This window comes from Harpia harpyja, chromosome 10, assembly GCF_026419915.1.
Source record: "Harpia harpyja isolate bHarHar1 chromosome 10, bHarHar1 primary haplotype, whole genome shotgun sequence".
Lineage (NCBI taxonomy): Eukaryota > Metazoa > Chordata > Aves > Accipitriformes > Accipitridae > Harpia > Harpia harpyja.
The window spans coordinates 25187764-25212432 of record NC_068949.1 but is presented as its reverse complement, the minus strand read 5'-3'; the positions used below and the strand labels follow the sequence as shown (position 1 = coordinate 25212432).

General features: G+C 41.5%; 1 protein-coding gene across 6 annotated transcripts in view; it reads left to right on the top strand.

Moving 5' to 3' along the window:
• The window catches only part of LOC128147370 (WASH complex subunit 2A-like), a 38324-nt gene that overhangs the window by 12161 nt on the left and 1494 nt on the right, over positions 1-24669 (top strand). For 3 of the 6 annotated variants that reach the window (XM_052799868.1, XM_052799867.1, XM_052799872.1), the window contains 18 exons: positions 44-113; positions 923-979; positions 3030-3191; positions 3815-3948; positions 5415-5507; positions 6017-6121; positions 7495-7611; positions 9090-9253; positions 9707-9818; positions 10749-10934; positions 12004-12186; positions 14543-14671; positions 14889-14984; positions 16057-16176; positions 17808-17870; positions 18547-18759; positions 21095-21700; positions 22297-22471. In XM_052799868.1, the coding sequence (XP_052655828.1) occupies positions 44-113; positions 923-979; positions 3030-3191; positions 3815-3948; positions 5415-5507; positions 6017-6121; positions 7495-7611; positions 9090-9253; positions 9707-9818; positions 10749-10934; positions 12004-12186; positions 14543-14671; positions 14889-14984; positions 16057-16176; positions 17808-17870; positions 18547-18759; positions 21095-21700; positions 22297-22471 (2785 nt within the window). The remainder of the gene's footprint in view (positions 1-43; positions 114-922; positions 980-3029; positions 3192-3814; positions 3949-5414; positions 5508-6016; positions 6122-7494; positions 7612-9089; positions 9254-9706; positions 9819-10748; positions 10935-12003; positions 12187-14542; positions 14672-14888; positions 14985-16056; positions 16177-17807; positions 17871-18546; positions 18760-21094; positions 21701-22296; positions 22472-24669) is intronic. The other 3 variants (XM_052799869.1, XM_052799871.1, XM_052799870.1) reach the window with 3 other exon arrangements.

The window sequence follows — 24669 nt, the reverse complement described above, 5'->3', positions numbered from 1 at the left end:
AAATTCACCACTTCCACCCCTTTGCATTTTCTTCTACAATCAGAGTGATCTTTTTGCTGAAGCGCCAAAAGAAGAATCAAAAGAGAGGGAGGAGCGAGTCCCAATAAGTGAAGGTAAGAACGAATTATTGCCTCCTGTAGTCCTGTCTATGCTGCGATTTATCACCGCTAGCAGCTAGACTGTTTTGTTTCCAAACTAGAAAGTCTGAAGTAGCAATTGTTGGCAAGTCTCTTCTCCTTCCCAGTCTTAATAGAGAACAGCTGTGTTTTCCTTGAATTTTAAATATGTTTGTTCACTATAATCTCTTACACACACCTACTTTCCTGGAGCTAAAAGGATGTCCTTACTGATGTTGACAGAGCTTTCTGCATGCACTGGGATCCTGCTGCTGAAGAGTACTTTGCAGGATCCAGTTGTGGGTTTGAGTGGAGGAAAGATTTCTTATTGCAGATTAATGCACATCTGAGTTTCCCATTAGCTGCATATCTAGACCCTTAAGGAGTCTGAGCACACATTCTGTACTGCCGCAGCCTTTACTGAAGCATTGTATTTGATGAATTTTCAGATATGGGTTGGGAGACTAAGCCATTTTGTTTTGAGGGTATTGTATTGAAGTGGGTTTGAGTGTGTGAATGTGAACTCTTGTAAATAATGCTATGTGTAAATGTATATCATGTTTATAAGCTTCAGTTTAGTAGAGCTGTTTTGTGGAGTTTTAATGGAGGAAGAATAGCTAGACTGTTATATATATCTGCAAAACCCCAGAAGTTCAAGGAGAATGTCTAAAGAGTTCTGAGCTGTTGAGAAAAAAAAAATGGAGCTTAGAAGACTTCTCAGATTCCTATTTCTAGGGTAGAGTTCTGAAGGCTTTGACAGCATAAAGCAAGTGCATCCATTTGTATTGTACTTCCTATGATTTCAGCGTCCTCTACAAAGTCCTTAAAGAAAGTTCCTGCAGGTGCAGTATCTCTCTTCCCAGGTATGATTCATTCAATAGCAAATTGCTTCATGCACAAAATGTTCTTTTCTTTAAAACCTACTGGGGAGGTTTTAAAGAATAAAACTATCCAAATACAGCAGCACTGCATTGCTTGATCATATGCTTAATGACAAATACAGGTGCTTCTACCATGCTAGGCCTAAACTGCAGCATGCTTTATGGATAATCAAGATTCTGTAGGAGCTCTGAAGGTAGATGATATTGATGGCAGATGTTAGCAGCTGCCAGCTTCCAGTGTTATGCTATGAACTTTTAAGGATGTGTGTTACTTTAACTAATATTATACAGCTTAAGTCTGCAGTGCATGCAGTCACACCTTCCCTCTATACTCTGAGAAGGAAGTGCATTTTGATCTTTCAGATTTGATCATATTCCCCTGGGTTAACAGAAGAACAGTTTAAACATCAAGTTGCTATATTTTTGTGGCACAGGTAAATAAGACCAATCTTGTTTCTCTGGTTTTGGTTAGGAGGATCTGCATATGTGCGGAAGGATCAGATCTATAACTCAGAGCTAAAAAAAAAAAAAAAAAAAAAAAGTATTGTACTAAGGTCCCTGTTCCATATCGGACTTAGCGCTGAGCAATGAAAAGAAATGTTTCACCAGTCTCTTTGAATCAACTGACTTTGATTTCTGTCTCTGTGTAGGGTCATCACCTAACTGAGTTACCTTACTTTTAACTTTTGCCCTTTATTAAGAAAGACCTATTTTAAGACTGTGGCTTCAGTTAACTGAGCCCTCAGTCAGGATGATTTTTAGAATAGGATGTATACAAATACAGCCTTTTTACTCTAGGATCAAAGATATGCATTAGCAATGGTCATTCTACATAATTATAAGATGTGGTAGCAAAGTTTAAGACAGCAGATTGAGGTTTTCTTTATCCTTTGCTCTTTCTTGGAGGTACTGTTGCATAAGCAGTGCATTTCCCATTGTTCTAACAGTGTCCTGTTCTAGTTCATCAGGAATTAAGTTATATGTAGCATTTATTCAAAGTCTTCAGTTGCTCCCTCTCAGTAACTTGTAGACAGGCTAAAGTCACCAGAGAAAAACCAAGATTGAGGCTCCTTTGCTATTCAAAGTCGCTTGATGAACACATTCGCAGTGAACAGTTTGTTTAGGAACTTGAGAATGTTTAATAATTAATCAAACTTTGTTGCTGTATTCCTGTCAATTCTGTGGCACTTTCTAATTGCGTGATATACTTTTTTATAATAAACTGCTGCTGTGCTGGTCAAAATTCATGCAGTCTGCTGACTTTTAACCAAATAGCAGTTGTTCTACTTTCTGTCAAACTTTCAATTAAAGTCTCCCTCTTTCCTCACCGCCCCCCCCCCCCCAGCCCTGTTTTCAAGCATCTGTACATAAGTAGCAAAAAGACAAGCATAGAGCCAGGCTGCCAGTTTTTACCAAAAATGCTAAAAGTGTTTGCAGACAATCTATCAACATGCACGTATCACTGAAGCAGGATTTTTCCACACCAGATGTAGAAGAAACAGTTGTTACCAGATTACTCTAGTTGATCCCTGCCATATCTGAAGTACACAGGAATCTTGGGACCAAACTCAGCCTCATACTGCAGTACTGCTTGAGGTCTTGCATGACAAGTGCAGCTCCTTGGGAGAACTGTCTCCTGTCCTTCCCTCTCCTCAAGCATCTTACCACTTTTATTTGTCCACAATGGTGTGGCTTACTGATTAGTAAAGTAGGACTCTGGTTTGGGAAGTCCATAGGGGCAACAGTGTGGGACTGCTGGGTCTGTTCCTAGAGATGAGCAGGTTTGAGGAAGAAGTGATTGCAGTGAGAGTGAGGGGCCATCTGTCTGTGACTTGGCTTTATCAGGAAGTTTCTAGCTAATGCTTTTGATGTGGCATTGTTGCAGGAGTGCATTAAAAGTTGCTGTGATGGAAGCTGCCTGGCTCCACTTACTGTAGCACAAGTTCAGCTTTTTGGAAACTCTGGCAATGATCTCTGTGTGGCTTTGGATTTTTTTTGTTGTTGGTTTTTTTTTTTCCCATCTGACCTGCAGGAGGAAGTGATGTATTTAGTTCCACTGTAACTGTGGAAAAAGACAAGAAATCTGCAGCACAGAGCATAGAGAAAACTCCTAAACAGCCTGGGAAAGTTGTTCTGTTTGATGATGATGATGATGACTTCTTTGTGGGAGCAACCAAAAAACCTCCAGATTCAGGTACCTCTATACATGCACAGTGGAAGATTAAACGTTAAAGGTCATCAAAATTCCAACTGATGAGAACCAATGAGTTACAAAATTCAAACCTGCATCATTGCTACTTCTGCTTGGGTTTTTTTGATTTGGTTTTTTTTGTGGCAGGGAGGGTCTGTTATTGGCATTTCTTTTCCTCAGAGTGGTGTGGGACTGGTTTATTTTTACATGCTCTCCACTGACTTTCCTCTCTTAGGATGCTCCTACAGCTAGGGCACTGTCTAGACTTGAATCAGGGAAATGGTACAGACTTTATTCACACAGCTCTGAGTCCCTGTGCCCAACATGCCGTATTGGCAGGGTCTAGGCCTTTAGAGATGCCAAGCCAATGCAAAACACTGCCTTTAGAGGTGCCAACTGACTCTACCCCAATGCTTGTTGACTGCACTCTCTGTCACCAGTGCTCTCAGGTAAGTGGAGTGGTGTTTCACTTTGAGAGCTTGTCTAGCTTTTTCTCTTAAAGACTCCTGATGTTTGTAATCTTTAAAAAGGGAGCATGGTATCTCTTGAGACTCTGGTATCTTCTCTTGTTCAGTAGTGGCTGTTCTGTTCTCGTCATTCCCTGTTTGTTTTGTCTCTTAACACAGTCAAGTCCACAGCTGACTTATTTGATGATGATGAAGAAGGTGACTTATTCAAGGAAAAACCTGCCATTCCTGCTGTGGTTGCTGGCACAACTAAAGAAACAGAAAGTCATAGGGAGACAGTCATGGAAAAAAAGGTAATGGCATATAAATGGATCGTATGGCTAAGGTTTTAGGAAGAAGTTACTGCCGCAGCTGAAGTAGTCTTTCTGTGTACAACACTATGGAAGCGCCATATTTGTGAAACAGCACTAGGTTCATGGGGTCTTGCTTTGGGGGTCCTTAAATGCCTTTTGCCTCTCAAACTTTGGGTGTATTTGAGGTTTTTCTTGTGTGGGCAGCGATGGGAAGAATCTTATTAAGGCAGGATTGAAATGAGAGCAAAATGAGAAGCCTCTAATAATAAAAAATGTTTATGAAGTTCATGCCTGAAATGAAACCAGCCTGACTTAAGAACCTTTGGTGTCATAGTTCTGTGTTGCAGAGACTGTGTCTGTGCTTATACCAACCACTGATAGCAACTTAACTGGTAACTGCTTGTATGTATTGTGGCAATGGAAGGTGGATGTCAGAGTTCTGCCTAAGCATATACAATACTTGGAGTGTTTAAAAGGCTGTTTTTTCAGCTGAAAACTCTTAAGGTGTAGAAAGCTCTAAATGCTGTCCTGAGGACACGTGTACAGAGTTATGGGAGCGTCCTAATGCCCAGTCCACTTTCATTTTCAGAGCAACGTTTTGAGGAAAGTAGTAATGCTCTTTGTTCTATGGCAGAGGTTGTATATACTCATTTTATACATATTTGCTGTCCAAGGAGTATTTGAACAACATAATGACCAACAATGACTCTTTTCCCCTCTGGACTGAGAAGCAATACAGCACTGGGGATGTCTAATGCAAATTGCTGTAGGGTTTTCTCCGTGTTGCCTTATGAGAAGCACCTGAGCACAAGAGCCAAAACCAGCTTCTATTTCTGGTGCAGTGCAAGAGTATCCATGGTCAATGGAGTGGGACTGATGGTAGGAGGTCATCCAGTGCCATTGCTCTGATCTCATAGCACTTGGCATTCCTGGAGGAGAGGATGAGAACTGCTTCAGTAGCACCACTCCTGCTGTCAGGAAGTGAGGGCTTTTTTATACTCCAAGCTTGCTGACAGTTGTACTTGGGTCTGGAATCATTCTGAGTTTAATGGCAATATAGCTGGTGGCAGGCTGGGGCTGTGCTGTGCTAGTGCAGGAAATGATGGCTGGCACAATCTGCCCTCTTCCTTTACAAAACACTGCTTGTTAAAAGAAACATTTTTGTTTAACTCACAAGGTGGGGCTGCGTGAGTTGCTGCATACATTTTTCTGCTAAGAAGGATGGTGGTGGGAGGGGAGGCATATGGTAAGATCTGCAAGTCACTCATGCATAGCTCTGGCTGCATGTGAGGAACTCACTCAGCACATGAGTTTTGGACTTCAGCCCATGGGTGACAAGCTTGTGTTCTGTCCCTTCAACTGGTGGGATGCTGCCAGCAGCCTGCCTCTTAGAAAGGGTCATATGATGTGCCTGCCCTTACTGAATCTAAATGGGTGCTGATGTAGTGTCTTTATTTGTCCTAAAGAGTCAACCATCTTCAGGTGAGGACTTCAAACCTTTACCTGAAATGCCTCCAAGAAAACAGAGGGGCCTCTTCTCTGATGAGGAGGATTCTGAAGTGAGTATCAATTTAATAAATCCCTACAGAAATCTGAGTAATTCTGACTTCAGTCCACTCATATCTGGGGACTCCTTATTTATCTGTAGGATTGGGAACTCTGACATCCATGCATCTACTACCAGCCATCCTGAAAGTTCCTTCTTGCTCCAAGAGTGAAATCTCTGGGAATGTTTTCCCTCTCTTCAGAGAGTTAAACTTGTGTGGTGTACACAGGCATAAATTGAAAGCCTGAGGAGAAGAAAGATCAGCAAATCAAGAGCAAGAATCATGAAAGACTGCATATATTTAATCTTGTGTCCTTGGCTTCCAGCTAGCAATTAATCTGCAAAACTGAGGGAAATCCCTGTGGTGTTGCAGGTGATTGGTACATCTAAGTAAAACAATCTTTCCCTACTCCACAGGCACACTAAACACTTTTTTTACAAGTTAAAAAAATGAATGTCCCATTTAGAGTTCTTAAACATATAGCATTGCTTTGCAGAGTGACATTTCTTTGGTTTGTACAGGACTTGTTTTCATCAAGTAAAACTGTGAGGTCCAAAGCTACATCTCTCCCCACCAGCAAGTCCATGACAAAAGCTCCGCTGTCTTTGTTTGATGATGATGAAGAGGTAAGTACCACTTCTTCATACTGCCTGTGTATGGGAATCTTCCTGCACAGCCTGTTGCAAACACAGCAGGAAACATTGAGAAGTTTACAACACGAAGCTTGTAAATGGAACGCTAAATTAGAGCACTAAATCGATCTTGTATTGTGTTGCTGTTCACATGCTCAGAACTGCTTTATGGAGAATGGTAGCAGGGACTCTTGTGAGTTCTTGGTGTCTTTTTAGTATTTTGCAGTCGGTGCGTATCATCTCTAGACCTAAACATGAAGGGTGTTATCCCTCTGATTGATAGGACTAGAGAACACTGAGCAATAGAACAGATATGAGCTTCGATAAGCTGTTTTATCCTGGCCTGTGGTACCTAGCCACATGGACGACTTCTTGCTTCTCTTGTGTCATGGCTGGTGAATTCCTTTTTTCTTGCTTTTCACTGTGTAAGAATTGTGGCTGCTAGTGTAGAAACTGAGATCAGAGCACAGTTTGTGCAAGAAACTTAACAAAATTGAATTAGTGTGTGCTTTTATCTCTTTTACCCTCTTCTCCCTCCCACACACCCTCCAAAGAGCTTTCAACTCTGGGCCTGCAGCCTTCATGGTGAGTTAACTTACCCCATAGTCTTAACCTGAGGGAAATAGGAGGCCTGCTCAGAGCTGTAAGATAAGGGACTTGTGCAAACTCAAGATAAAGGTTTCCTGTTCAAGAGGGGGCTGCTTCCAGCTCAGCTTTCTGAATAGGGGCTGTTCAGAAGCACCTGTCAGGATAGTGAAACATTTGGTAATGTGGTAAGGTCTCTGGTATCTGCCATGAAGGTTGTGTTATGGAACTGAAGTTCAAGTTGAGTGGAGAAAAGCATAAATAATTGTTAGGTGGTGAAGTCAACATATGCTTTTGTATATTCTGATGCCTATATAATAATCTGCATGAGTGTCTTCAGGTGAAAAGTCTTGGTTCTTCCCCAGTGGTAGTGGTTCAGCTTGCCTATTGCCTGTCCTCTCAGAATAGGATTCATTCTCTATTTCATTACGTAGATTAAAAACAGTGCCCCATTGTGTTAGCTGCTGTGTAACGGAATTGCTGTGTGGTGCGCTTTGTCTGCTGGTCAAGCCTTATGGTGGAGAATCTGTGGGCCAAAACTATGCTGCGTGCTTACAAGTTTCTGGTCTATCAAAAGCTGTGTGCATAGAATTCCCTGTACCAGAATACCGTATCACACTTGAAAATGTCTTCAAAAAGGGTTCATAAAACACCATTTCTCTCTCCTACTCATCTGAGAAGTGGATGGCAACAGTGTCTTGCATGCTGATGACTTCTCAGTGAGCTTTTCATTGTGGCTTTGGCTTTTGATTTTTTTTAAATATATATTTTTTTATTTTAAGGATCTCTTTGGTGTGGTACCTGCCAAGAAGCAACAGGAAAACCCCCCAGAAGAGAAAGCAAAACAGTCAGAGCCACTCAAGAAAGCCTCCAGCTTATTGTTCAGCAGTGATGAGGAGGTACTGAGGAGTAAGATTTGGTTGAAAGGGGTTACTGGGCTTTAGGCTGAGCAAAGCATAATAAAACTGTTGAGATGGGAACCACAGTCAAACTCTATGTCCACATGCCATGCCTACCCCAGTCCTGTGACTTGTTTGCAGCTGAGGAAGCTGGCTGATTCTTGGCCTAAATTATCTCAGGATCTAGGTAACAGAAGTCATGTGGAAGAGAAAAATCAGTATTTTCCATGTAATTTATAGAAAGATCGATAGTAAATGGAGGCTGCTGCCAACAAATCTGACTTAAAAATACTGAAAGGGAAAAATAAGTTTGCTCTTACTGCTTTAATTTCTGTAAGGAAAGTTTAGCAGTTCTAGATAGATATGTGGTGCGTTTCTCTTTGTTTTGGGTTTTTGGGGTGGGGTTTTTTGTGTGTGGTGGTGTTTGGGTTTTTTTGTTTGCTTGGGTTTTGGTGGAGTTTTTTTGTTTGTTTTTGTTTTGTTTTTTTAAAATCTAGGGATGGGAAAAATGAAACATAAATAACTAGGCTTCCCAGAGAGCAGCCCCCTTCTAGGCATGGATTAGGTGTTGTCCTGCATCTTAAAAGAAAGCCAGAGACACTAAGTAAATTAAACTTGTCTGGAAAGTCTCTGAATTAACTCATATGAATAGGATCCAGACTCTTCTTAGCCCTCCCACCCTCCAGAATTACTCTTTTAGGTAGACTTGATGTTTATTACCTGTCCTGTAATTGCTTTTTTAGTGAATACTAGTAATATCTTTAGATGCATTTTTATCTTAATGTAGAATAAACAAAGTTCATACTTCTACATGCCTGTAGTCCCTTTCAGAAGGGGGACAGAGGTGGGGAACGGGGCAAACCACTTGAAATGCTGGGAATGAGAAAACACACAAGCCAGAAAACTCTCCCAACCCCAGAAATGTTTCCTTCTAATGTAGATTTTTGACTTGTTCAGTGGGTAGGCTTGATTAAATGCTAGCTCCAGGGGAGGCGGGGCAGAAAGTACTGTAGTTGAAAGTTGAGGAAATAATAAGAAGAAAAAAGTGCAGCATCATGCACTCTAGTAATGAGGTGTCTTGGGTGTGGATGTTGTGTTTTTTCTCAGGGTTTTGTTTTGTTTTGTTTTTTCCCTGTACATCAAACTTGCTAATTATTTAAGTAGCTCAAATCGGTTTCTACTGGGTGACCTTACTCCTGTGACTGCAGTTGACACTGACCTCAGTTGTTCAAGAGCAACTATAATAGTAAAGTGTGTGTACCCTGTTTTGCTGGGCAAATACCGTATGCCAAAAGGTGGCCAGGCCCTCAGCAAAGCCTGAGCAATGTCATATTACAGTGGCTAACACAAAGGCAGGAAAATAAACTAGTAGAGAGATGCAAAGACTGCCAAGATGCTGAGTGTTTCTGCTTATGCAGAAGATGGGAAAGTGGCTTTGACCAAGACAAAAGAAAACTTAAGGGTTCCTTATTTTTAAGGAACACTGGAATGTCTCCAAGCCAGCTAAACTTCCTTCTGAAGATGACCGAAAAGACGACCCTACAAAACCAGCTAGCGCTGTCAGTCAGGCTAAAGCTGTGAAGAAGACGAGCCTCTTTGAGGAAGAAGATGAGGAGGATTTATTTGCAATCACTAAAGAGAGGTGATGGTTGCGGGAGGTGGGGCAGTGCATTTTTTCAGAACAGCCCAGCAGCGCCCTCAAAACCGGACGCACCCAAGCATATTGCAAGTGTTGTCCCTTGCTACTGCTGCTGAGGAGGAAGTAGAGGTGTGTGAGTGGGAAGGGGCAGGGCTGGGCTTTTTTACCACTTTTGTATCTGTGGTGGATCATTCTCCTTGCCACCACTGAACTGGGCTATTTCCATGCCTGCAATATAAAATCCTCTTGACCTCTTTTTATCTTCACTTCTGCAGAAAGCTATGCAGACAAGAAGGGAGGGTCGTAGAACTGTTGAGACAGTGAGGAAGCTGAGTCCTGTGTCTGGGACCACTCGCTGCAAATGATGGTCCTAAGTGATACTTTTAAACGGATGCAGTGCATGGCCTCTGAAGCTTTTGCACTGAATCTTCCACTTTCTCCTCTCTCTCATTGCAGCCAAAGAAAACCACAGAAAGTATCGTTGTTGTTTGAAGATGATGCTATTAATGGAGAATCGCTCTTCAGCTCTCAATCAACGCTACTTCCTTCAGCTGCTAAGGCTGCAGTGGTACCACCCCTTTCTTTTAAAACTAATGTGGAACACTTAGTCTTTTTATAGTTTATCTTCCTTGTTAGGTACTGGATGTAAGTCTGACTTGGTTTAGACAATGGTAGTTCTAGCAAAGTGGGAATGGGAACAGGGCGGACTCAACTCCTAAATGTAAAACTTCTTACTACCATCAGCCTAATAGAGATTTCAAAATTTTCTTGACCACTAACCCTGAATTTGTTTGCTTTATGCTAAAAGCCCTTCCTGAGGATGTTTTGAGAGCTCTCAACCATAAAATACTATTAAAAGGAACAAACGGCTTACTGCTGACTGTGAAGCTAGGGCCTTCACCCTTCGTGTCAGCTCAACCCAAGCTGATTCAAATGTGTCTACAGGCTTCTTACTGGCCTTCTGTTGAGGGTGCTTATGCTATCCTCTGTCTTACGAGCTTAGCCCATAGTGTGCTGCCTGTCTGGTGGTGCTTTGGAATTGAGAGTGGGAGTTGCAAAAGCTTAATGCACCTGTATCTGTATCCTGTACATGTGTGTGTGCCGCCCCTGCTCCCAGCCTTGCCTTTCTGCTTACCAGGAAAATAGTTGTCAGGGCCCATAAAGATATTAGGCTTGGGAATAGAAGAAGAAAAGCAAGCCACATTCTAGCTGCTGGCAGTCACAGGAAATGGTGCACCAACCAGACCATATTCCTAGGGCATCCGCTCTAAGCTTGCAATTGCTTCCCAGCACTCTTCAAGCAGTCTCAAGAGCCTATAATACTAGAAGTCAAAAGTCACAAACTAGAATGTCCCAAGGGAGGGAAGTAGAAGTCAAGCATGTTGCCATTGTCCTAGATTTCTGTAGAAGGCAAACTGAGACTATGCTATCCCACGGCAGCATGTGCTTCTTATATACCCACCAATTCTGTGTCATTGGTGTTCTCTTAATTTTGCAGGAGAAAGTAAAACCAGCACAAGTACCACCTTTCTTTAATGAAGAAGAAAAGGAGGAAAAGGAAGGTCTGCCAGATAGAGCAGTGAAGTCTAACCAGGTAGAAGATACATTGCAGTGTTTAAAAGAGCCTGGAGCAGTTCCTGTGCCTAGAGGAGCAGATGTTGCAGGGCAGCAAACAAAGGAAAAAGTGAGAGATTTTCCTACGTTAGTCTGAAGTTTGGTAAAGATTCAGTTTAAAAAAACCCCCACAATCTAACACTGCTGCTCTGGGACAGAATTCTTTTTCTGGATTGCCTCTTCTATTGCCAAGGAGAGAACAACTCTGTCTCCATTTAGCAAAATCACTTGTCAGTCAAACAGCAAATTGATTAAATGCCATTTAAAAGTTGTTTCCCAACTGATGTACATGAGAGAATTGTTTGGGGTTTTTTTGTGGGTTGGAATCTGTTTTGTTTCTCCTCCAAAGTGGGTTGGGTAATCTTTAGTCATATGAACAAAGCTTTCCTTTAAAAGATAGCCTATACTCATGTGTAGGCTTTGCGCCAAGCTCAGTAACTTTGTTTCGGCATACTGTCTGATGATTTATAAATGGCGTTGGCAGCTGTGGCTTTCAGGATTGTGAATTTCTCCTGGGCAATACTGTTACAGAACAGTATTGATGGTATTATTGAGTGTATTATTGAAGAAACTTAAGCAGAACTTAATCTTGGGCATGGTCTTACAGAGGGATTGTTGGGGAGTTACCAGCTGTTGAATTTCCAGAGTAGTTACCATGCTTTGCACTTTCCTGAGTGCATTCAAGGTTCAGGTAGCGCTGCCCACTCCAAAGAATCCCAGGTTGCGTGAACTAGGTACCTCAGAGAAAATGGCAAAGCTGCTTAATGCACCATTGTGGTGCAGGTGCAACCTGACATATGGATGAGGAGGAAACCTTATGCAGGAGCTGCTTATCAACAGTGCTACAGCGTAGGGTACAGGAGGAAACTTTTGTTCCTTTCAGAGCCATGAAGTGTGTTCTCTTCTTTATCTACTGTCTCTTGCTAATCTGCATGTTGCTGTTCTGTCTGCTTAGGAAAAATGAGTTGAATATAGTTGTCTGCTTGGTAATGGATTGCAGAACTCTGACAACTGCTGGCATTTAACCAAGAAAGCTTAGTGGTTTTTTGGACAAACCTGAAAAATAACAGGCTGATGTGTTAATGTTTTTTGGGGGGTTTTTTTGTGTGGTTTTTTTTTTTTTTTTTTTTTTTGTGGAGCCTTTTGCAGCAACATCCCCAGAGCCAGCCAGCAGCTCAGATCTGTTTGCGACATCACCACCAGCTCTGGAGAAAGTCGTCAAGTCCCAAGCTAAGAAAGTGTTAAGCTTGTTTGAGGAGGAGGAAGAGGAGAGACTGGAAGATGATAACGGCATTAAAAATGCACAGAAAGAAATTGGTGTGGTGAGTCTAGGGAAGTTCTTGAACACTAGGAAATAGTATTTCTACCTCTACTATTCTATACAAGGTTTTGTTTTTACCTTTCCCTCTCTTCGTGTCATGGAGGCTAATCTTTCTATATTTCTAAAATTCCAGGTTCTTGGGTGAGAAATTATTCCTGCTTTTCCTCATGATCCTGAATCCCTTTGTAAATTTGTCCATCCCACTAACTCGAAAGCATTTTGCTGCATGCTAGTATGAAAAGAAATTCTGTACAGATGTTTTGGTGCAGCTACTTGATGTCTGCTGTACAGAACTGTTTGCCCAGTTACCCCTCAAGGTCAGAGATACTAGGAAGTAGAAGGATGTGGAATTTGAAGCCTTGTGGTTTATCCCTTTATATTCTTTATATTGTTGCAGTTTTCTTGGTGGATATATGCCTGCAGGCTTAGCTTCAGCAAGAATCATCTTAATTCTATGCTTACTTCCGTTTTTCAAGTATGTGTGTTCACTTTTTTAAAAAGCCTCCAATTGCCATATTCTTGCTGTCTGGCTTTCCTGATATAGTGTATACCATCAAGACGTAGATTTTGAATCTTCAGCAGCTATATCCTGAATCCATGGCAATGTTCTTGTTTCTACTTGATGCAGGTGTACCAAATTTTTTTCTGTAAACTTGAAGTCATGTCAAAAAGTACATACCGTATACTACAGTATACCACAAGGTTTCGTCATCTTAGTGTGACCATGTAAAGTTGTTAACCCTAAATGCTATACACACTTTATTCAGAAGTCCCTGGAGCTGAATGAAATAGGTGGCTCTTTGAGAAAAATCCCTGTTTATAGCTGCTTCTAAGTAAAAATGGACTGTAAGCTTGAGTGCTTATTTACTTGTTGTGAATGTATGCTGTGTCTGGGTTTTTTGGGGGAGGAGGCACATTGCAAGATGGTTGCAAGAAGCCACATCTGTCCTATGAATTTAGGAAGATACAAATCCCTTCAAATCTTTCCTTCAAAGCACTCAGCTGTAAGCATGTAACAGTCATGAAGTGATTAAGGTGCTGAAATGCATTTTCATGCAAAAATCAGAATAGGTAATTTAGGAACTTAATCTTTTTGGTAGGCAAATCTGAAAGGTGCTACTATTTTCCTTGCTTATCTCAGTGTAATAGGAGTTTCATGTATGGATGCTTTGAGATGTGCATTAGGTTTTCATGTATCTGGGCATAAACAGCAGTTCCAGTGCTCTAAAAATGTGACCTGGCTTTTGATATAAAGTTAAAGCTGGTGCACAGAGAGGCTGAGAATGGAGCAGTAATAAAAATCATAGGACAGGGTGTATGGACCAAAAATGGCATACTGGAAACTAGCTTTAGTAGGCAGCCCTTTGGGACTCCTGGATACCTGGACTGGAAAGGGGAGAATCGGGCTTTATTCTTATGACTGCTGCACCTGCTGCTTGGATTTGAAGTCTGATGTTATGCTACTGGACATTCAGTCATGCTCTTAAGAGACATCATTTCATTTGTGTAGGTGCGGAAGAGACAGCTGGGTGGTGAAACATGGATACTGGCCTTTACCTAGACATTCAGTGGGGCCTTTGCCTTTTGAAAGTCAGACCTTGGTGCATACAGTGACCATGATCACAGAAAGGCATTGTTTTTGATGTTCAAGCAGCTGATATTGGTTGGTTTGCCAGATAGTGGAGGGCTGATAAGGTGATATGTTTGACTGTCAACCGTCCCCCCACCAGCAAATTTGAAAATACAAGTTCTTGGCAAAGGCAGACAATGTGTTCTGTTCTTCATTGTGGGGGTGTGTTTGCTTTAACAGGAGGAGAACAGGGAATCTAGCAACAATAATAGCTTTACAGGCCTTCAACTTTGGTGGTTTATTTTATTTTATTTTATTCTTTAAAAAAGTAGCTTAGGAAGATGATTAACCAGATTCTCTTTCTCTCACTTCTCTGTCCTGCAGCCTCAGCTGAAAAATTCAAGGCATAAAAGGCTTATCTTCCTGAAATAGAAACCTTACTGTACACTCATGATAACATACTGAATTTTTTTTTTTTTCTTTTCTTTCCCCTTCCTTCTAAAGAAGCTTTGCAGGTAAATAGTAGCAGCTGGATCTCAGGTCAGCAGACACAGATGCATTTTGGTTAATGTCTTCTCATCAAATTGAACTGTGAATACAAATATTTACATTGTCAGTTTTGCAAATTTCGTCAAAGTAAAATATATAACTTGCAGTTAAAATTGTATTTTTGTTACCAGGGTCATAGTGTAGCCTCAGGTGAATTGTAATCTGCCTTATCACTAGGCAAATAACCTCCTTAAGGAGGGAGTTTCTCACTGTGTGGACCTTTCTTCTCTCCTTCCAGGCTTCCGAGAAAAGTACTCGGCCCAAAAGCACTGGAGTCTTTCAAGACGAAGAGCTCCTCTTCAGTCACAAACTTCAGAAGGACAATGATCCAGACGTCGACCTCTTTGCCAGCCCCAAGAAGTCAATGGTGAGTTCAAAGTCCTTCTCTGAACCTGCTATTTAAAAACAGTCTTTGAAGAAGTCTTTGAACTGTGCAGCCTACTGGTGTTCCTTGTTTGAACACAGCTTAGAAGTCACTGATTTCCAGGGAGGACCAAGTGCTAATATCAGTTCAAGCATCATGGGCCGAAGGAGATGTGCTTTTGATCTGTGATGCATCTTTTCTTTATCCTTTCTCTCTTTAGTCTGCAAACCGTATCCTGAAGCCATCATCTGGAGGAGGCCTTTTTGGGGATGACGATGAGGATGATCTCTTCAGTGCTGCTAAAACAAACATTCCGGTATCTGTTCCTTTGCTGTAAATGGCTTATATAAAAGACATTGGGAAGAAGTGTATGGAAGGGATTTTTTTCGATACGTATTCCCACAAGAAATTAAGTGACTTCTCAGATCTTTTTGAGAGAATAGAAATGGCCATTGTGACCTTGAAGACACAGGGAACAAACAGATGCATTAGGTCTCCCAAAGCTGGGATGAGAGGATTGGATTCTTTTTCTTTTTGTGTACCACTGGGACTGGCTGAGGTGTAAGAGAACACACCTGAGCAGAAATCAGAGTAGTAGAGTTTGTATTGTTTTATTAACTTACTAATATTACTTCCCTGTAGTTCATGCATGACTGCTGAGTCTTGCTCTATGACTTATGTAATTAAAGTCTCTGCAGGTTGGTTTGATTTAAGGTATTGAATGCAGTATTAAAATCCTTGTGATCGCTGAGTTGTTTTTAGAGGGCAAGCAGCTGCAGTAATGAACTAGACTGCATTACAGGTGGTCTGAGGTCAAAGTCCTAATGTGCATTCTAAACTGTTACTCTAAATGTATTTAGCTTAATTAAATTGAAGCCAATTTTTACTTTAGTCTATTTTCATGTTGTCATGTCTATAGCTGGAAGTTAGGCTAGAAAACTGGCAATAGATCCTGGAAACAGTTTCTCTGAGGACTGTGGAAGGGGTGGTCTTAAGTAATTAGCTGCTTGGCAGCTATATATGGAGCCTGTTTGCTTGAAAACATAAAAATAGCAGTGTTCCTTAGCTAGCTTTGTGCTTTTGTTTTCCCTGCTGTCCTGTGCATGAGGAAATACGTATGCATTTGGAAGTTTATTGAAACTCTCATTATTTATCATTAGCATAGACAGCAAAGGTTGAGGTAGGCTAAAGGAATGGAGGAGTGGAAGGCCCTTGGCATTGCAGAGCCAAAAGGCAATGCCTGCTATGCATTGCAGAGTCAAAAGATGTGGCTAGTTTTCTTTTCAGATAGACGCAAGATTTTTAAAAAGCTTTGCGCTTTTTTTTTTTAATCTACAGACCATGCTTTTAACCCCATTCGTGTTGACTTGTGTTCTTAATGCTTTCAGAAAATAGCTGAGAAGAAAACACTTAAGGCCAGTACTGGCCCTTCCTTGGAGAGCAGTAACCTTCTACAAAATGCTTTAAGTGCCAAACAAGATGAAGCTCTGAAGGCAGTAACTACAGAGGCAAGTACTTAAATCTTGTGCCTTGAACAGCATGCAGAGAAAAAGGGGATGTATCGTTTTGTTTTAAATAAGTCTCTTGAAAAGATCAAAACTAATGGCTGGATTCACTGGCTGCAAAGTGGCAATGCATGGCCAAACTTGTCTCTGGTTATTAGCAGGTGCACTGTTACTAGCAAGAAGTTTAAATGCTATTGGTACAGTGTTTTATTCATTGCCCACACACTTACAAGGGCAAAGTACAAGGCAGTGAAGAAGTACACCTCAGGTCCTGTTGGACTGAAAATGGGTTGTTATTCATTCTACTCTGAAGTGCCAGTGTCTACTGGAGTGAATGTGATCTTTAAAGTATAGGGTAGGCTTTCTCACAAAGGAGATCGGGGCATGCAGCACAAATCTGTGGCTATTAAGAATCTTATCATGGAGACTTTGATGAGCAAACAAGACTCCTACTCCTGTCCATAATCTTGTAGAACCAAGGGAGTCTGGGTCTGAATTCAGGCTTATGCCTCGCCAGAGCTGCTTGTTGGATTTCAATCTGTAGGAGATTAGCTTTTCATTGTGGGAGGTGGGTGTTGTTTTTTCTCCCCTGGGCTGAGGAACACAGAGCAAGTCTGTAGGGCTAGTAATTAGCCTGTCTTCCCTTATGGTGAAGTATTCCTTGAAGTGTAGCACCAGGCTTGTCTTCCCCCTTTTATTTTTTTTTTTTTTTTTTTTTAAAGCTACTGACAGTGTGGTACAGGAATGATCTCAGCCTGTCTGAGGTTCAGCTGAACATCACATGCATTTAAGCGAGGAACAATCTCCTCAGACACTAGGATTCCTCTGTCATGCTATCAAGATGCCCAAACCAGTGTCCTAACCCTTGCAAACCCCTCAGTTCCTTCAGCCTGGCTGAAGGAGCTCTGACTACCCAGCCACACCAACAGCAGTAGAGCCTAGCTCAGAGAACGATGTAGACTACAAACTTGTGGAGAGCAAGCTCTGGGAAGAGCACCTTAGCTGATTTGGTTCATCCCTGAGCCCTAGAGTTGATGCAAGTCTTCAGACCAAACAGCTGCTCTTGCTCTATTAATCTAGTCTTATTTCTGGCACTGATGGCCTGCTTTCTAGAGAGGAACACTCACTTCTCTGAAGCTTTTTTCCTTGCAGCCTAAGAGGTACAATTCTGTAGCCCTCTCGGTGTCCATGTGGGCTTCACTGAAATTCGTGGCCCTATTATAGCCAGTCACAAAGAGAAAAGTTAGTTACATAATGATCTGGCAACATGGCTTCAGAGAGTCTTAAGGGAGGGAATAAGCAAGGAGGTAGGGTAGCTGTCACAGTGTGATTTGTCTGGTGGTGTGTGTGACCTGGAGAAGATGGTAGTTGTTGGGTTACTATGGCAAAATATAATAATGGGTAGAAGGAAGGTGGAATGAAATGTGATAATGAAGACGGGGCTATGGCATGTGGGGAATTGAAGCTGAAAATTGAGTGACTGTAGTTCTGACGGTAGAATGTGATGATAACAAGGTGTCTTCAGAAGAAATTGGTAAGCAGTGAGCTGCTTTGTATAGATGTATTAAAATGCAAACTACAGTCTGCTTGATAACAGCTTGTCCACTTGTTTAATCCAGTGTAATTTTGCGCAGAAATCTACAGGTCCTGTTCCTATTAAAACCAAAGAGCCCTCATCTCGGATTGGAGAGCTACAAGTAATTAACTTTACTGGCATTTTGACTTTCAAAAAAAAAAATTTTCCTTGCCTCACTGATGGCTTTCCCTGAAACAAAATCTTTTTACTTCCTTACCTTACTCTTGCAATTATTTTTTTTTTTAAGATGGCGTATTTCCTATTACTTTTTCTGTATTGCATGTTTAATATTATTTCCCCCTCCCATTTCAGACCTGACTCTGAGCAGCACTATTTACTCTATTTGGGGGGCAGAGGGTGGGCTCCTCTTTGACCTGCTATTCTTCTCAGCACTATTTTAGGTATGTTCAGAGACTCTTAGGGGTTTGGGATTTTGGTTATGTCCCTCTTCTGCCATGAAATGACTAATAACTGTCTATATCACAGTGTCATCGTAAGGTCAGAACCATTGTTATCCTCAGACAGGATACTGAGCTACATAGATGTTTGGTCCAACATGTGGCCATGCTGTTCCTGAAGCTTTTATATAGAATAATAGTGTTGAGCACTCCACAGACTTAGTGAGACAGAGGATGTGGGAGACACAGAAGTGCATAGGTGTGAGAAAGGCCAGGCACTTGTAGAACTTGAATGCCTACATACACTAGTTCTTGCTGCTTCTCTGGAGCCATGCTTGCTCTTGAGCAGTATTAACATGATCTCTTTTTGTGTGTGTATTTTTGTTTTCTGTTTTGTAGGCTAACTTAGCTATTAACCCTGCAGCCTTACTACCTGGTGCAATGCCTAAGGTCTCTAGTATAAAGTCCCCCTTACCAGTTCTGGACACTCCATTGCATGAGCCCAAGGATGTACAAAACAGCGAAGCCTTCTCTGCTGCAGGAAACAATGAAGAACTAGGCGTAAGCTTTGATCAGCCTATGCAAGCGGATACCTTGCACAGCGCCAATAAGGTAACCTCAGTATTTAGGAAGATATAAAGGGGGATTAAAAACACAGTCTGTCCTCATGCAGGAATTTGTGTTTTGGTATGCAAGTGCTGCTAACAGTGTGGTCTATCTGAATCTAAATGGAGGTGTGGAAATCTAATCTCCTGTCACTTCTGTGGACCACTGAAGAAAAGGTCAAGCCTCCTACATTCGTAGCTCTGTAAGGGTCTTATGCATATGCCTAATTCTGTGCCTTTTTAAGCTACATGTGTACGTTCCCCAAATACAGTGGTTTTCCCTATAGGTTAAAGGTATTTTAGCATAACATCTTGTCCTGTCCCAGGAGACACCATCCAGAAAACCATAAAAAAGGCATCTCTCTATATAACATATAAAATATGTTATGGACAGCTGCTGTGGCAAGATACCAAGAACACATCACTGCTGTAGGTTGACCTTTACCTCCTCTGTGGATAAAAATGTCATGTTGTCCTGAACTGTCAGTCGCAATTCTTTTTCACACAAAAACTTTGTTTTTAAAGAAAAAACCCACACAAAACCAAAACAAAAACGGGTTACAGCTTTTGACATGGCAGATCTCTGCCTCCTGACTCATGTGGTTTTTATTCATACCTTTTACTTTATGGACTGCGAAAGGCATATTCTAATTAAAGATTTAGTGATTCTTTAAAAAAAAAATAAAGCTTGAACCAAGTAGTTAAGATTTGGTCTGTGTGCTTATGACTTTATAAATCTCTTGGGTTTTCTGAGAGCAGCAATTTGAATAAGATAACTTAGGTTCTTAACTTTGATTCTTTCTTTCCTTAACACTGCTGGGGCTGTTCGTTACTAGATGAGCAGTAGAGATGACTTGGGAAGATGCAGCACCTGTCACCACAATGGCTGACATGACCCCTTAGTGTCAAATGGGTTTGAAGCTTGTACATCAGACTAATGCATTATCATGTAGGCGTAGTTGTTTCCAATAGCAGCATGTCCTGCACAACAGACAAACCCCTCTATCATGACACTTTTAAATAGATAGGCTTGCAAAAGAATAAATAGAGCTCCTGTAGCTGCATATGGTCAACCTTGAATGTTCATTTTAGCATAGTGATGATGCATGTTTGTTTACAGAATTAATCTAAGAAGCATCTCTAACTATATAGTGAATGTTTTTTGTGGCTCAGGTTACATGTTTTAATTTTGGCATGTCATTGCTTCTTGAACCTTTCAAGTTTGAGTTTAAGCTGTAAATATATGCAGCCAAATGCACTTTTTACCAAAGGCTGGAACAAAGCAACCTACCCAGTATTCTGGCTGTCCTTTCAAAGAACAGTGCATGGAGCAGGGATCAGGTTTTGGGGGTTTTTTTCCAAGTGCATCTCCCTTCCATCATGATCTTCCTGTTTTTCAGCCATGCTCTGATCAGTACAGCCCCACACTCTGAAGGCAGATGTGCTTCTACAATGATTCTGACAAAAGCACATGGTCCCTTTAACCTGTGTTGCAGCATATCCATCCAGATTGTCCTTCTACTCCAACAGAACAATTAACAACAGGGAAGAGGAGGTTGCACTGATCTGTTTCCTACCTGTGTGAATACTCCTGTCCATGTGGGATATGGTAGAGGCTATAATGAAAACTTGCAGGGGGGCTTCTTTAAAAGCAGCAGAGGAATGAACTGCAGCGGGCTATGCATAAAATGAAATTAAATGGAAAATATAATTAGTCATGGCTTGGACAGACTAAGCGCACTGCAGAAGCCCCTGGATTAGCAAGATGTCAGACTGACTAAGGTATTACCTAAAGCCAAGGGGCTAGAGTGGCTTGCTGACCTGTGTTGTGACTCTCTACTTGCAAGTGCTATTGCTTTTGTACCCCAATTCCACCTGCTGTGGAATGACCATAGGGCAGCAAATCAAAAGTCCTGGGTTATTTTTCTGAACCTTGCTGCAAACTATTCCAGGCTTGAATGTCCTGCTGTCCATCTTTCCCCTTTCTGAAATATGGGGAGAATGGATGATGCTGAGCTGATGATGAATGGTTCCTGCTGCTTCTCCCTATAACCTAAATCTGTGTCTGCTCAGCATTCCTTGCTCAAGACTCCCAACTGAGCATTTGTTTAAATGTACATGCAGCTGTTTAAGTTACTTAAACCAGAGCTCTGAGGAGAACTTGTAGTTAATTCAGTTTTAGTGTGCTAGTACGAAATGGGTAATGCATTTAATTGAAGTGTTGTGAAGATGGACAAAGTGCTACAAGGAAACATAACAGGAATCCTAACTTGTCGTCTTTGAAGTGTGGGGGTTTTTTTCCTTCTGTATAACCCTGCTCTGCTTTTATTCCTTTCTCGCAGACCAGGATCAAGGTTACAGGAAAACGAAGACCTCCTAGCAGAATGGCCCGCCGTCTAGCTGCCCAAGAGTCTGAAGAGAGTGAGGAGGTGGACAGTGCTAAAGAAACACAATTCTCTCTACCAAAACAGATGTCAGCAGTAGTGAACATAAAGGAGCCTCTTGCTACTGAAGCAGAGTCCAAGGAAGACGGCTTGCTTTCTGGCTTGTCACTACCAGCTCATGGCAGTGTTTTGTCTGCTGGGACAAACAAACTCCTTCCTTCAGAATCCACAGACCAAGGGAATGATCTGTTTGAATCAGAAGACCTTTTTGCAAGCAGCTCAACATCCAGACCAGTTGCACAATCAAACTTAAAGGAGGGAATGCCAGACAGTGTGGCTAAGAAACCCATCAAGGGCAGGGAGAAGAAGCCTGATCTGTCTGTTCTGGGTGTTCAGGACAGCAATGATCTCTTCCAGCCTGTACAGCAAAAATCTTCAACAAAAAGCAGCCCTATACCTTTTTTGGAGGAAGACTCTCTTTTCACCTGTCAGAAAACTGGAAGAAAGGAGTTGAAATCTGCTGTCTGGCAAGCTGTTGACCCTACTGCCCAAGATATCTTTGAGGTAATGGTTGAGCCTGCCACCTTGGCCTTTGTGATCCCCAGGGCCTTTATGCAGACCCCTCTACTTAGACACAGGCTTAATGGAGACTGCTGAGTAGGATGGGGTGTGCAGGATAGGTAGTGAAGTAAACTGTCAATCATGCTCTGCTTCTGGGCAATAGAAACCCTTTCCTTGGCTGTTCACCCCCTTATTGTCAAGAGTGGATTAAAAGGTGCAGCCTTAACACAGAGCAGGCATGTCACTGAATGTGTTGCTGTGACAACATACCTATGCTTATGATCTTTTTCAGAGTAATAAAGTATTTGGTTCTTATCTGTTAGCTGTCTGTTCAACGCACAGCAGCTCAAGTAACCCTTTTAAAAAAGGAATAAAGTTGGCAGGCTGGGCAGCCTCTGTGTGCTGTACTTGACCTGTGCACAGTCCCACACTAAGGTGCTTCTGCTGAGTCCTCTGTGGGGAGAAGGAATGCAAACCCCTCAGGTTTGAGAAGGCCAAGGCTGTCAGTCTTCTAAACATCTCAGCTGCTGTGTACAGATAATTTGATTATTCTCTTGAATGTGTTGTGTATTGATGATCTCTCTATGCTTTGCTCCAAGGATGATATATTTGCTACTGAGGCAGTTAAACCAATGAACAAAGCAAAAGAGAAAATGCCAGAGACTAACCTGTTTGATGATAACATTGATATTTTTGCGGATCTCACCATAAAACCAAAAGAAAAGAAGACTAAGAAAAAGGTGGAACAAAAATCCATATTTGATGATGATATGGGTAAGTGTTTACCATCTGGCTGCTAATCTCATAATATTGTCCTGAGTTGCACTCCTCGGAGATGTTTTAGAACCCTTTGCTTTCTTTCAACTTTTCAACTGCTCTGAAATCTCTGGTCATCTTTGGATTTTAACCTCGGATGAGAACATCCTAGATTTGTAGAACTAGCATGGCATTTAAATGATTTAGGAGAGTGTATAAAATTCTTCCGAGAGAAGGAATAGTTTAATTCCTGTAGGGATTTTCTCACCTGTGGGAATTAGAAAATTTCTCTTGTCTGGAGATCTCATGTTGACATGAGATACATTCTCTGTTGCCATTTGCACAGCTTTTTGTATTGCACTTTCAGATGAATCACCGATACGAAGAAATTGGCATCTCTTCCCGCCCCATCTTCACTATTGTGTTGACTACCTTGGAGCCCAAAATATTTTGTTTACATCCATGTATACCCAGAACAATTTACAAATAGTACACCTGACAGCAAAAGTTTGCCCTGTATAATTTGTTGAAAAAGCAGCATATAGTGATGTGAAATGATGCAAAGCATGCTCCTTTCTTATTTCCCATCAGCAGAGGTATTGAAAGTCATTTGATCTGCAACTATGTCTGTTTGTTCTCAGGCTCTTCATGTTTATAGCTCTACTTTGGGATTGCTTATATTTCTTTTCCTCTAAGACAAAAAATTCCCTTCTCCTCTAGCTTTGATTCTTGTCAGTCTTCATTCTTTCTAAACTATTCAAATTGAATGTGACTTATCTTTGTTTTGCTTGGACTGCTGTTAAGCATTCCAGCCTGATGGAATGACCTGGTTGAAGTCTGTAAATGTGTTAGAAAACTTGCCAGAGAATGAACGAACATCTTGAGATTTCAAAACCTTCTCAATTGGTGTTAAAAATAAGACTTAAACAATTGCGGGCAAGGTATTTGAAATATGTATTGGATGATTAAAATACCTGATTGTAATCATTTACATTTTTGCATGTAGCCTATAGCAAATGAAAAAATTTCCCAAACAGTTACCCCTTTCAAATATTTCAGCACAAAAATCCAGACCTCATGTTGAAAAAAACAGTTGTAGAGTGCCACTTGAAAGTATCTTGGAAAATTAGCCACAACAGAACCTGTCGTTTGTACTTCCACTTTTGACATCTACTCTGGTGCTAGAGCTTGTTGTTTCATGTCACATCTGATCATGATACCCAGAGCATCTACAGCACCCTGTATCTAATAGACTCATCTTCCTCTAGAATGTTGACTGTTTTGTAGTGCAGCCATAGGTATGCAGCTTTGTAGTGCCTAAAGCTATGGAGCTCCAGAACACCAACAGGAGTGTAGGGAAGATGCCTGAAGGTGAGGATGCCCGGCTGGCAGTAGAGTAGTAGAACTGGCACTTGCCTACACTTCAGGTTAAGGGTTGGCTTAAGTGATCATGGTAGCATTTTATCAGGGCTGTATGTTGTTGTCTTAGGAGGTCCTTTCTGCTGCAAATAAAACACTAAGTGGGTGCAGCTTGGGGAAGCAAGCTGCCTTCCTTTGTCCTACCACAGCTTCTAGTCACTATTTACTACATTTGTGTTAGGCTTGTAGTGGCAGTATTAGAAAAACTCTTTCTCAGGTCTTTATCCTCCTAGCCTCCTCAGTGACCTTATGGCTGATGACACAAACATCTTGATGTCACCTCTGCCTGTCTGCAAAATGGTGACTGAGCTTTCTTGTGCATTGACAAATACTGTTTTCCACGGCCAAAACTTTCCTATTCCTTAAGCCTTGTTATAAAATGGGAGTGATACCTCTACTGCTTACGGCACTCACTGTACTTCCCCTCTGCTGTGAAGCCAATCCATGTGATAGCTTCTTGCTTTGGAGTGATGCCAGTAGGGGATTACTCTGTTTTACTGCCTTTCTAAACTGCTCTTGTGCTGAAATTCTGTCCTGGATTATTCCTGTGTAATCCCTATGATCAGCACAGTAGCTGACACGTGCTGGAGTGGAAGAAGTAGCGAGAAGAGAAAGGCAAGCACATTGTGCTAGGCCACTTTGTGCTTGGCCTCTGCTCAGGGTTAGGAGACATGCTGAAGGCTGAAATACTAGTTTTTATATTCTGGACTAGTCTTTGTATAAGACCTGTGTTTTCTTAATAGGGACTCAAGACCAGTTACGTGCTACTTACACTGGCCTTGTGAATCACTAGTGAT